Consider the following 14,803-nt stretch of genomic DNA (forward strand, 5'->3'; position numbering starts at 1 on the left):
TTATATAAGGGGAGACAGTTAATGATTAATGGTTAATAGTTATTAAACGCCTCTGCCTACTCCTAGAACTGCTAATTGCCCCCCAAGGCAATTAGCAGTTTTTTTTTTTCAACTGCCTACAAACAGAGTTATTAGCGGTGATTAGGTCATTAATAAATGCTCACTTGTACACCTCTAACAGTACCAAGTCAAATATTTAACCAGAGTGACTAGCAAGATGAAGAGCTTTTTTTTTTCTTTCTTTTTTTTTTTTCGGGCTACATGGCTAGCCAAAATAACCGCTATTTTAGCTAGCCGCCCTATGTGAGTACTGATGATAAAAAGAAAAGGTCCATCTTTTGATCTTATAAGGAAGGGTATTTTATCAAATTAAAGAATTCAAAAAACTTTTGGGAAGTATTTTTTATTTTTAGTTTGAAAACGTGTCGTGATATAACATATTAGTGAAAAATGTTACATTTTTATGTTTTAATGAGATTTTACGTTTTGAATTATTTGTTGATGTCTATTTGAAAATAATAATAATAATAATAATAATAATAATAATGATGAGAGAACATTCTGACTTTTGTTAAAGAAGCAAGCAACATTGGATTCTCTATCATGCAATGATAGCGTTGTTGAAACGCATCTCCAAACTTTACATTGGATTCTCAATGATGTGATGACAAGTCTCGTGGAAAGCCAATCTTCAAAGCTTTGACATGGGAGTCATTGTGTGGACCCACCTCACCACTTGGCGCTAGATGGAAGGGAAAATGTCAACATAAGCCTGAATTTTGAGGAAACATATATATATATATATATATATATATATATTGGATGTGGTTTGAAAACCAAGAAGTAACGGAAAGGCCGAGATTGACGCTGAAGAGATGTCCCAAGTGAGAAAAGGAGTCACGAAAGAGCAAATCAATCCTACTACTGAAAAAAAATATATAAATAATGCTAAAATATTTGGACAGATTTTATTATTACAACAAAGCAACCATTTAATTTTAAGTTCTCACTTTCATTTCCATATACAATTAAAGAGCAAACTTCTACTAAATCCAAAATGAGTAAATCATGGACACAACTACAGAGCTACAGAACCCACTAGGTCCACAACCAACAGCATTTTCACCATTTAGACGATTTACATTTTGTGGATATTGCATTTCCATTGAAGTAAGGCTTGAAGGTACTCATAACTTCCTCGTACGTTGGCCTTTTATAGTCCACTGCCTGTAAATAGTTGTATCCCAATATGTTACACCAAGTCCTTCAAAAGAACATCATATTTCAAAGAAAGCATCTGTAACACACACCTGCTCAATAACATCTTCTGGGTTTGCCCATTTCCACTCAGCAAATTCTGGTTCTGCTTCACCAGTGGCTAGGTTGATCTCACTCTCATCTTTTGTTAATCTCATAAGGAACCTGTCAAGTGTCCAAATTCATTGTTAGGTGGCACAAAGTATTGGGTCATAAACCTGATTACATAAAAAGAAAATGAACTGCATTCTGATTGCCTGAAAATTACATAAAAATAAGTTTCACTTGTATATTATATATAGATGTATGTATTGGTTTTTGACTGTGATGGGGAGCCTGAAAACTGAAGACTATTAGTAAGCTAGACAAACCCAAATGTACTATAAGAATTCATAATGAGATAAATAACAATAATTGACAGTTAAACATGTTGAGATATTGTCAAAAGACGTGATATTTATCGCCTCAATAATACGTGACAACATCTTTGAGCAAGGAGAATTAGCAAAGTACATCGAACAACATGCAAAATGAAAATTACATTCACCATAACTGTAGGCAATATGTCAATTTGCTAAGCATGCAAACATAACCTAGAAGGCAACCTTGAGAAAATCTTAGTTAATGAACTAATCAAGAGTCAGATCTTTACAGTCTAAACAGCCTTGGGAAAAGTATTTTTTGGCAAACTAGTTGAAACCTTAAGTTAAAACTTCTTTCCATCCATTAAAACATATAACACAAATAAACTAGTCTAGATGAGAGCCTGTATCTCTGCTACGTGCAACTTAAATTAAGGAAACTTTGATAACTAATTTCAGATATAAATTTGTAGCCACCTGCATTCTACTTAAACTGGATACCTTAATATAATTTATATTTAAAGTTATGCATATCTGAGATGAATTTAAACAATCGTATAGCCAATAAAATCTAATAAAACTAAATCTTGATTATCAGAATCTCTCATTTCCTTGGATTAACTTTATAGCTCACTTAAATGGGCAAATTTCTGCACTAACTTTCTGGTAGATTCTGTTGGGGCATATAGGGAAATCAAGAGTTTATGGCAGACACGAGCATTGTTTTCCAATCATAAATTAAAGATTAAAAACAAAAAAAAAACACTTTTAACTGGATTTTCAAACATGCAACACATCTATCAAATAAGAAATGCAAATAGGTCAATTCTCACATATGTAACGAGCACAACTAATATATCTAGGAAAAACATACCCTACATTTAGATCCGAGAAAGACCAAGGGGAATAGAGTTGCTTAAATGCTTAAGAAACAAAGCTATGCCTTTAGGCAATTTGACAATTTTCCTTACCCTTAGTTGTTTCTGAGATCCAAACAAAGGCCAACAAGAAAAGACAAAAACATTCTAATAAAATTGGGAAATAGAAAATAATTGGGGAATGAGAAGAATGTCAAAGAAACCAGGCCTTGAAATTCATCAGGTGCAAGGTGCATCTCATCACTAGTTTTCAAAAGGATATAGTTACATTAGGTACAGAAAAATCAAATTGCTAATTTAAGAAACAGACACATTCTTCCTTTCATGATGTGTTTGACTGTGAGAAAAAGAAGACGCACCACTTTTGTGCCTGCCCATGCCATTCCCCTCCTCCCCACAGACGATTGACTTTGGTCTTCACAGCAGGAGGGAAGTCATAAGTCAACCAATTTGGAACCTGTTAGCAACAAAACCAGAATCATTAGTAAGAAAAAAGCTATCCTTTATTTACTCCACCCAACATAATAAATTTGGGTAGCAACATATTTAGATAAACCACATCATATATTCTTGAATATCCAAGAGACTGCTTTATCCTGCAGTAAAATTATAAAACTCTACCATTTCCATCAAAATGATTTCACAAAATGGTCGAAGAGTGACGCAGCACACTCACGGAATTTCTGTAAAAAAAGAGGAAACACAGGAGACAACACACACACCCACACAATGGAGTCTCACCACCGCCAACAGAGAACTCTCATCTCTTATAAAGTCTGGAAATTTCAACTTATTGCATAATAATCTGAATGGTTCAATTACATTGATATATAGGCAGTAGAACTTATTAATAAACTTAAACAACAGAAAGTAACATCTTAGATAAACGTAAATAAAGCAAATGAATAGTAGACGCGTATAACACTACATTATTAGATAAATGATAAAACTTCAAACAGATGAGTCTTGGTATCGTGATCATCAGCTCCTTCTCATGCGTCCAACATGAGGTTATCTTCATCACACAGTCGATAAGTGCAAAAATAACAGAGTAAGACATATACCCAACTGTCGAATTTGAAAACCTGCTGGACTCCGTCAAAGAGTTTCTCAAAGAACACACCACAATTCCATAGAGGTACATAGCTGTTTCCATCAAACAAATCTTGGAATATTCTATCTTCTTTGTTCTTAGTCCTTAGTCTTACTTATCTTTTGAAAAACAAGGAATTATATAGTTTTTGACATCTCGGTGGAATTCACAGACATCATAGTCAATAATTCATGTAGTTTTAAGATCTCTATGCTTATTTATAGAGCTTAGAGATACAAAGAATGAAAGAAAGAGAATCATCCGAGCATAAAAACACAAGAAAACATAGGAAGCATGCAAGTGCTATACTGGTATTGAACTAAATGAACAGCAAAATGAAGCATAAGAAGCACTTCTTCCCCCACAAACCTCGGCAATAATTTCAGCAGACACAATTCCAGTTTCTTCTCGTAGTTCTCTAATGGCTGCAGATTTGGGCTCTTCACCATCTTCAATACCCCCCTGAGATTGAAGATCCCATAGCCAATTAAAGTCAGCTGCAATACGTTCACATTACAGGCAAATGTTGGGTAAAAATTGAGAATCTACAGAACAATGCAACACGATGCAAAAGAAAGTCAAATTCTGTAGTGGTTGAGACCAAAATACTTCTAATGGATCATCTTATATTAGATGTAGCCTTGAGGAAGGGTTTTGCTGATTCCAAGTAAACCCAAGGCTCGTACTACTAGTAATGGATCATCTCTTGCACCTTTGGGCTCCATGTTAGATGTAGCCTTGAGGAAGTTTAGGCAAACACTTGGTACACCATGGGGAAAGAGTTTCTACTTACATGAAAAGACAGCAGATTATGACAGTCCATTCTACAGGTAAGTTTAGGCAAATACTTGGTACGCCATGGGGAATGAGTTTCTCCTTACATGAGCTCATACTACTAGTAATGGATGTTTTATCACGTGGGAAATGTCTCCTAGGATGAAATAGCCAAAGACAAATCAGGGATGTGCATTTAATTGCTCCCTTTTTCCCCCTAAAAGCATGTTAAGAAATAGTATTTTGACAGCAAATAAAGCATCTATGCAGTATCACCTGAGGCATCTGCCATGCTCCTGGAACATTCAATCTTGAAGCCACAAAAATCTGCAAGAAAATCTCAAAAGTTACCATTAATGTGGATCTTGAATTTTCTACTGCAGTTTTAACTGCGGAACTTTTGGCCACGTTTTTGCTTCCACTCAAACGTGTAATAAAATCAAGTAAATACCCTTTTAATGCATTGTGTTTAATTCAAACCCCCCCGGCAAAAAAAAAAAACCAAAAACAAAAACAAAATCAACTATACATTTAATAATTTCCAGCCAGAGTTTGAAATTTCTAATTATAGATAAGTACAGACTATAGAAATTTCAGTCAACAGCAACAAACACTAATTCCATAGTTAAATAAATATATGCAGAATTCTCAGGAAATCACTTAACTTGATTTTTTTTTTTTTTCTTTTTCTTTTAAACCTATAACTTAACTTGATTTGATCCTAATTTCAAGAAAACGAACAAAGACAAAAATATTTCCTTTACAGTATGTCCAACAAAGACAAAAATCATTACTAGAAAATCCTATAACCTCGTAAACAGATATACAACGCTCAGTTTTATAGTTTTCTACATGCAAATCCACCATTGAACTTTAACAATTCATCCTAATAGAAAAACAGTTGATCATCAAAACCCACAACCAAAATCGAGAAAAATAAAAAGAAAAAGGCGCAGGAGTTACTTGAGTGTCAGAGTTGATGAGGCAAATGCCAACGTTGGGACGGTAGCCAGGAGGGAGACCCTCCATTGTTTTTGCTTTTGCTTTGAAGCTACCACAGAGAGAGAGAGAGAGAGAGAGAGAGTTAATGGTATGACTGCAGAAAATTCAACAAGAAAAAAGTGGGGTTTGTGTTGTGTGGGGAATAGAGAAGCAGACTCCGATTATGACAAGAAGGCTGACTCACAGAGGGCTTCGGTGCGGGTTGAGTATTTTGCAACTCTTATCCTGCGCACCCGTCCACCCAGGATTTGGTTTATTTTAGTACCTATCAAATACTAAATTTATTGGTGGGGAATAATAGCGTCAGAGTGTCCTCACATTCTTATCATGAGCTCTTTCCATTGGTTATTTTGCAAGTTTCTTTTAATATTTTCTAAAGAGTTTATACAACTTGATAATGTAATAGTAAAGAGTAAATAGTAAAGAGTAATTTTATAAGTTTTTTTTGTGTCATTCTTGTGTTCATTAAAAAATGACGTAGTTTTTAAAATCACAATTTAATCAAAATCCAATAATGATCGATCAGATGTCCAATAGTAATTTTAAGAACCACATCATTCCTGAAAGAACATAAGAGTGATACAAAAAGAACTTGTAACATTACTCGATAGTAAAACTTAGTATTTAGATTACACTTGTAAAAATGCCCCTAAAAAAAATAAAAAATAAATAAAAATTTGTAAAAATGAAAAAACTAATTTTTTTTCTAATTTTATTTATATGAGAAGCAATTTATTAAATAGAATTACTCTTTTGCAAAATATATTCATATTACTGAAATTTTGAAGCCGAAATTGTAACTTATTGGCCTTTGTATGTCCGAAACGATTGGAGGGTGCATGATAAGGAAATGGGGGAAAAGTTCTGGGTATAAAAACCGAATGAAGGGAGGGGCGGCGCGCATGATAGCAATGCGCACGGAGATGGTGACGTAGTCAATCAGATAGCGGGGATAGAAAAAAGAAAGAAAAGGAAAAAGCATAAAGAAGTGGGCGAGGGAGGCCGTTGACTTTTGAGTGTCAGTGGCAGAGAGCAAGACAAAGATGGACCACCGTTTCATCAAAAGCATCTGCTGCTCCCTTCCATTATTAACCCTTTTATCATGCACACTCATCATATCATTGGGAACAGGCTTTAACAAAAAGGCTCTTCTCGCGACTTTGCTTTCTTTTTTTTTATTTATTTATTTTTTAAATAAAAATAATAGACCGAAAAAATTAATTGAAACTATTATATTTAAGTGTGATTAAAGTAATACTTACTCGTTGAGAACCGTATAAAAAAGCTTAGACGGTGAGAACTATAGGCGCTTCTTTAAGTTCAACTAAGTCATAGTCTAACTCAACCCTACTAAAGACACCAATAGATTCAAGAAAAGCTGAGGGGCCCTCCTCCAAAAAAAAAAAAATGTCATTATTAGAAAAAAAAAAAAAAAAAAAAAAAAAAAAGCATATTTAGGGTTTATTTTATATATATATATATATTGAATGTAATCCGTCCTTTTAGAGTTGAATTTTTAGTTCCGTCATTAGTGTGAAGTCTATCTGTTTGAGGTTGGTGGATCTATATTCCCACCTTCCTAATGATTATATAAAGAATTGCATGTAGTAATTCAAGAGACAATTATAAAAGGGTCCATCCATCCATCCATCCATTTTAAACATGCTCACATCAACGTGGATGTGCACGTGCTTATTGACCATGAAAAATGGTGGCGAAAAAAACTAATCATGGTTAGTTTCAAAAAACCACCTTGTTCAATGGACCTGAGTCACCTGACCTCTTTTTTTTCTTTTTATTTATTTATTTTTTGGGTGTAAACGGTAATTAAGATGAAATTGTAATTTTATAAACTGGCTGATTGGTTACAAATGAAGCAAAGGGGTGGTTGGCTACTGGCTAGTACATTCATACTAGATGCACCTGCTTCTTACTCACTCTTAATTAAGGTGTACCAGGGACGAGCTGGGGTTGGGACTGGGAGTATAGTAGCCCTATATGCTGTATATATGTACCACTCCAGATAAAATAGCAATTTATGCCATTATAAGATTTAAAAGAAGGTGAAATACTAACACGGGATGGGATGCGTCACAAATGACAATAATTTAGCACTGATGGACCCAGGGCCATTTCCATTTGGGTAACTAGGAATGATTCTAGGCTTGAAAACTTGGAGAAATTTTAGCATAGCATTATAAACATTTTGTTCCGATGAGTGCCATGTGTCACTTAGCGTGGAGCGTAGAAAAATGAGTAATGCTAGAAGTCACTTTTGTGTCTATCTTGTGTCACTCTAAAAACGATGTGGTTCTTAAAATTATCATTGAAGTACTTGTGATTAATCACTATTAGATTTTGATAAGCTTGTTTGATTTGAACACCAGAGCATCTCCAAGTGTTAAGCTAATATCATGCTGTCGATTTGAGATGGACAGCTAGGATCTCGTCACATGCAGAGTTGATTGATTTGACGCACGTTTTAATGTCGAGCGTCATATCACGTTTAAACGTGCTAACGTGTTACTCAACCGAGATGACATCTCCAAATGTTAATTGTTTTGCGTGTAGCAACATGACGCTAACTCGACGGCAATTTAATGTGTTTGACTCGATGTTGTTTGAATTGTGGCATAATCCATTTGAATGCGAATGCATAGTTGTATTTTATTTATTTATTTTTTTTTTAAAAAGTTTATTTAAGAATGACATGACAATGGGAAAAGAAATTTGTTTGCCTCCATTTGTTTTGAGAGCCAAAGAGAGAGGGAGATGAGAAAGAGAATAAGGGAAAGAAGAATAATAATAAGGAGAAAGAAAGTAAGAGGAACAGTTTGGAAAGGAAACTCTCAAGGTATGGGTTTCTGCAGCCTTGTCTCCACTATTATTTCCTTGAGTTGATGGGTGATTGTTGGTACGATATTGTGAAGGTTATGGAGAAGTGTAGATGCAGTTTTGAAACTTGTTGAACAATGAGAGTGGGAGGTTAAGGTTTAATCGAAAGAAGGGAAATTTTTACGTAAAAAGTTGATGTTTTGAGTAGTATGTTTTGGTTAGGATGAAATATAGGGATTGTAGAAGGGGAGTTATGAAAGGAAAATGGGGATTTCGAGCAATTTTACATATGAAATACTCGAAGCTAAGTATTCTCTCATTCGAACTTGTCTAAAATAGGGAGCTCTCATCGTAAAATAGTGAAACTTTGCTCGGCTGATGTAAGCCACAGAGAGACCCGGTCGTATAATGGTCAAACCCCATTCGACTCAAGCCACCGAGTGATCCATTCGAACACCGGTCACAAGACGTGTTTGAACGAAGCTATTTGAGTTGTGAAAAAAATGCAGGCTTTCAAGGGGAAAAAAAAAAAAAAACAACAGTTAGGAGGATAAGTCCTAATAAATATAATATGATGTAGACGACACGTGACTTATGGAACAGGAATTGATGGAATAATTATATAAATCACTCATGTGTCCCTCTAATGTCATTCTAAAAATGAGGTATCCTTTAAAAGCATCATTTGATTAAAATTTAATAATAATCAATCACAATATCAATGATAATTTTAGAAGTTACTTCAAGTGACACAATAAGAACACAAGAGTGACTTCTAGTATTACTCGAACTGATGGGCGGGAAATAATAACAAAAGTGTAAGTAAATCTCTATGCCATCACTTCTTAACTCTGTTTTACGTGCAAATGTTTAGATTTGAATAAGATGGTTTTTATTGTGTATCTTTTACCTTGTATGCGAAAGTACTAAATAGAATACACGCATGGATTAAATTGTGATATGAGCAATGTCTTTTGAGTAATTTCATGTATAGCAATGTATGTTAAGAACATGATTTACAAAGTGTTTTTTAAAAAGGAAATTTAACGAGATGATGTCATATGCATGGATAATGGAGCATGTGTAACGCCCCTATTTAAACCTCCGTTAAGAGATTAAGACCTCGTTTGGCTTGTGAATTGGGTATTTCGTTAGAAAAATGAATAGTTATTACTAGGAATAGATGAAAGTATAATGGAATAGTTATTCATATTTCTTATAGTTTGGTAACAACATATGTAATATATGTATTCTAATTGGAATTGAGCCAAAATTACTAGAAAACCCACTCTTCTTTTTTAAAAAAAATTAAAACAAAAAACTAGAATTGCAAGGGTGGCCGACCACTCGCTGTAGGACTTGGGGGTGGTCACACCACCCCCATAGCACCTTGGGGTGGACCCCTAAGGTGCCCAGGAGGTGGTGCGGTGGATTTCGGGGTGGTCTTGGCCACCCTCGAGACTCATCGAGGGTGGCATGGCCATTGCCGATAATAACGGGGGAGGCTACCGCGACTCCCTAAACGTCACGTGAATAACTATTCTTAGAAATAAACCTTTACCCAACAAAAGAATAATTATTCCTTAAGAATATTCATTATATTCAATGGGTCTATTCCACAAACTAGGGGTGCAAAGGCGGGCGGTTTCTAACCGCTAACCGTTATAACCGTCAACCGCCTAACCGCCTAACCGTCTAACCGCATTAACCGCTAACCGCCTAACCGCTATAACCGCCTAGCGGTTAGCGGTTATTGGGTCTACTAACCGTAACCGCTAACCGCTAACCGTCTTTTTATATAATATATTTTTATAATTATAATTATAAAAATATTTATACATATAACATAATCACTTATTATTAAATCACAATTTTTTTTAAAAATAATTAAATCACAATTTGAGTATTAATATATTATCACTATAATTGATATGATTATATCATATGAGATTGATCATTAAATCATTTGATTATATAATAACAAATTATACATATATAATATGACATAACTCATAAGTATACTAATTCATACTAATACAACAATTAAATATCTAGAGACTTATTTCCAATGTATGTTATAAACTTATAAGTCTATATATGTTATAAGTCTATATAAGTCTACATATGTATATGAATAATATAAATGTATAATATCAATACTTAATCATATGATTCAATGGCAATTCAAATACTTTATTCAAGACTTTAAGTGAATCATATTATTAATGTACAATGATGATATGATTCGTATAATATCAAATTAAGTAATTGACATTGGATTAAACAATGACCAATGTGTTACTTATAAACACAATTTAAGTATTAGTGTATTATCATTATAATTTTAGTAATTTATATATTATCACTATAATTGATATGATTATATCACATGATGACTTGATCATTAAATCATATGATTATATAATAATAAATAATACATATATAATATGACATAACTCATAAGTCATAAGTCTACAAGTTAATCATATGATTCATGTACAATGATAATCACAATTGATTCAATTAAATTAAACAATATATTATCTACAATTTAATTAAAGCATTATTAGATACTTTAGGAATTTAGGATTTAGGAGTTTGAACATTACCATTTACCATTAGATATTAAGTTCAATTCAAAGAAAAAAAATTATAAGTAAATATGATAAGAATTTAAATAATTAACCGGTTATGATTTAATATTTAAGGAAATTTTTTTAAAGTACAAGTAAATGTAAATTTTGGGTCAAATATTTTTGATTTTTCAATATAGGCTCTTTTTATAGCAATTGGGCCCAAGAAGATATTAAAAATACAATAAAAAAAATGAGGGTAAAAAAAAGCCCAAAAAAATAAGTCCAAAAAGCCCAAAAAAAAAGCCCAATTTTAAAAAAGCGGTTAGCGGGCGGTTATCTATTTTGCTAACCGCTAACCGGCGGTTAACCGCTAACCGTTAACCTCTAGGCGGTTAGCGGTTGCGGTTAGTAAAATCTACTAACCGCTAAGGCGGTTACGGTTAGCTGTTATTGCTACTAACCGCTAACCGTAACCGCCTTTGCACCCCTACCACAAACCAAACGAGCCCTAAGTAATTTGAACCTTAGGATTAGTTAGAATCAAATTGGACCCTATTTTTAATAATTGTTAATTTGTACGGTATTTCAAGCCAATTATTAGTTAATTTAATTGATTTGGGAATGTTGCAAGTGAAACTCCAAAATAATTACCTTTGTTGAGTAATGGGGAAAGTTCACGTATCCCCCTCAAACTACTACTCAGTTAAAAATGCCCCATTCAATGACCAAAATATCCTTCATAAAATATAAATAAAAAATTAAAAAAAAAAAACTAAAACTATTTAAAAAAAAAAAAATTAAAAAATCAGTGTGTAGAAGTGTAATTTTTTTTTTTCAAGAAAAAAAATTAAAATTTATTGGGTTTTTTTTTTCTCAAATTTATTGGAGTATTTTTGTTTTATTAAAAAAAAATTAGGAACAATTTTGTCTTTTTGTTGGCCTTAACTCTTAAGGGAGACATTGTTATTTTTTTTTGTAATTTAGGGAGGACATTGCAAAAATTGAAAGTTTGGAAGAATATTGTCAATTGGGTGGTAATTCATTAGTTTGATTAATTGTATGTGAATTTTTCCATTAATTAAATTTAAAGGCGTTACATATCTCCTTTTTTTTAACGGAAATATGAGGATTTCATTGATTAAAAATCACGAGCATAAAACTCTTACAGCATAAAACATAAAGCTTTACAAAAATTATATGCTATGAGGTACAAAGTCATAGATACAAACAAAAATTCTTACAATTAGGTGATATCATGACTTCAATCTTCCGCTAACTCATGTACAAATACAGTTAAAGAGCAAATCTGCTCCAAGCAGACTAATCTATGAGATGGGTAGCCAAATTTCCTAACAAAATTTATTTAAACCGGCCGTAAGAGATAACCCCTCACACCTAATTATTTAGGTCATGAGAAATAACTCTTCACACATAATTATTTCTCTTCACTCATAAAGCAGATCTAGAGAGAATCAACATCTTATTCAAAACAAAAAACACAAATAAACAATCAGAAAGCAGTAGTAGCAGCCGATGAGGAGATGAACGGCATAACACGGTGGAAGGTGAACGGATGCATAGCGAAAAGGCCGAAGTTGCTGATCTAGTCTGAGAATACCTAAAAAAACAGAATGGGAGGGGGAGAGTAAGAGCGGGGAGGAGAAGGGAAAGGCTGCTCCCTCCTGCTATGAGGGCCTCTTCATAGCAGAACGGCTGCATTCGAAAAACAATGTTGTGAGACTAATGTGAGGGCCTCTTCACCATGCATCAACTATGAGAGCTTGAAGAAGAGGGCTGGAACAAAGAACTAGGAGTTGAGAGCTTGATTTTGGAAAATAGAAATTTTGCGTTTTTAAATCGCAGATAAGTAGGTGTTTTTTTAAAATCGCATAATTTTAAATGTTAAACTGTGAATCACGATTTTACCAAATACTTAATTGTGTTTTTAAAAATTATATTTTTAAATCACACATTTTAAAATTGTTATTTTAAAAATCTTACCTTTTTAAATTAAAATCCCAAACTGATCCTCACACAAGAATTCTTATTAAAATTGTGCTGTGTTGGTACTGATCAGGAGGCCGTTTCCCCCACTAGACAAATATTCATCATTATCCTAAACTTGGTATTTATTTTCTCATCCACATTTGTTTCCTGCCTTATTTTTAACGACGGGAATATTTGATCTAACTAATCCGATTGGTTCATCGTCAGTGGCCATTTCGCCACAACGTGGCCAAAAGCTACCCATTCTCTTTGATAAATCCTCCCCTAGGCCCTAGCGCAAGCTCCGCCCCTTAAATTTTGCTGACTCGGTGTTTGTAGCTTCTTGTAGGAGATATATATATATATATATATATATATATATATATATATATTATTTCCTAATCATTTTTTTCTTCTTCTTTTATTTACCGATAAAAAGAAAAAAGAAAAGTAAATTTGACATATATCATCATCATTCTTAAGTTTGAAATTACTCAAATTTTCAAGTTAGAGAATTTTGCGAGAATCCTAAACGACTTTTTCTTCATTTCTTTAGAGCATTTCTAACAGCAACTCTGAACTAGTTTTTTTAGTTAAATTTAGTTATTTTCATTTTTTTCTTTGCTCCAGCAGTGCTTATAAGAGCATCTCTAAAAGAGTAGCCAAATGGTTCAAAATAGTCAAATTTAACTATTTTGAGTCATTTTTTGTCTCCAACAGAATAGCCAATTTGTAGATTTTTCATTTAGTATGAACGGTTAGCTTATTTAAAGGTTGTTTGTTTACATCATCCTCCATTGATCACAAGTGTTTTTTTTTTAAAAAAAAAAAAATGCATGAAAATAACTTTATGATTTCAATGGCAATTGAATACTTGAAATTGATTCAATATTTTTCAATATAATATTTGGCAAGAATAATTTAATGACTTCAATGTCAACTTATACTAAAAAAATATATATAACATTTAAATGCAAAGATATAATATCAATTTAATGATTTTAATTAAGTGTTGGCAATGATATAATAAGAAAAGAATAAAAAATAATATTTAAATGCAAGTAGTGAAAGAAAGAAATAATTTATTAGAGATAATAGAAAAAAAGTAGTAGCTAAAATAGATAGTTATACTTTTCCAAGTAACTATTTGACTATTATTGCTCCAGATGATCTAAAGTACAAGTTTTTCCTACAGATTGAAAGTTCAATGCACAACCTTGTAAGATTTTATTATTATTTTTTTCTCTCTCCTCTCTCTCTTCTCTCTCTTCTGGTTACTTGATTTTGGTTGGTTGGGTGGTGATTTTGGTGGAATGGCCGATGATTACAGTGATTTTGGTGTTGCTCTGGTTTTGCAGAGAGAGAGAGAGGGGGGGGGGGGGGGGGGGAAAGGTAAAGGATAAAAAATAATAAAAATAATATTAAAAAAAAATAGAGAGTTAAAAAACTAGTAGGCAAAATGAAAAAAATTGTATTTTGAGTAGTAAAATGAAAGTTATTGCTGGAGATGCTCTTAACAAGAAGTCAATATAACTATGAAAATTATTTTCTAATACTGCATTCTTCGTTCAATTAGGCAATCAAACTTGCCTATCTTACAAAAAAATAAAATAAAATTAGGCAATCAAACTTGCCTAAATGATTCTAAGAGATGCATCATGGACCATAATACTTTTTTTATTTTTTGTTTTTTATTTTTATTTTTTTTTAAGGGGAAAATTTCATACTCATTCATTGATGAAAAGATCGCGAGCAAAAGCTCTTACAAACAGAGCAAAAATCTCTAAAGCAAATTATAATCGAAGCTACGAGATTACAAACATAAAAAATACATACATTATAAATCTAACATTCAAGACCTATCAATGACATCAACATCTGCTAATCCATGACTAGTCTTTAGTTGTAACAACAGATATGCTCCAGACAGATTTAATTCAATGCATAGATAGCTCTTATTCTTCGGCTTTAAGAGCAAAAAACTCCATACCAAAACTCATCCTCCTTGACCCGATAGTCAGGATACCGTTCACATCCACA

At 33.0% G+C, this 14,803-nt stretch overlaps 1 protein-coding gene across 2 annotated transcripts; it reads right to left on the reverse strand.

Annotated features, from left to right (window-relative positions):
• Positions 1–943: 943 nt before the first annotated feature.
• Positions 944–5,575, reverse strand: NUDX25 (nudix hydrolase homolog 25). 2 transcript variants are annotated; one of them, XM_059592881.2, is made up of 6 exons: positions 5,328–5,575; positions 4,641–4,691; positions 3,960–4,087; positions 2,857–2,954; positions 1,311–1,422; positions 944–1,227 (listed from the first exon to the last, which is right to left on the reverse strand). In XM_059592881.2, exons 2-6 carry the CDS (start codon positions 4,654–4,656, stop codon positions 1,123–1,125), a joined length of 459 nt encoding a protein of 152 aa, XP_059448864.1. In that variant the 5' UTR covers positions 4,657–4,691; positions 5,328–5,575; the 3' UTR covers positions 944–1,122. The 2 variants fall into 2 exon arrangements, with proteins under 2 accessions (XP_059448864.1, XP_059448863.1); XM_059592880.2 differs by having other exon boundaries at positions 3,960–4,052; positions 5,328–5,572.
• Positions 5,576–14,803: the final 9,228 nt, after the last annotated feature.

The sequence above is a fragment of the Corylus avellana genome, chromosome 4 (assembly GCF_965113065.1).
Source record: "Corylus avellana chromosome 4, dhCorAvel1.hap1.2, whole genome shotgun sequence".
Classification (NCBI taxonomy): Eukaryota; Viridiplantae; Streptophyta; class Magnoliopsida; order Fagales; family Betulaceae; genus Corylus; species Corylus avellana.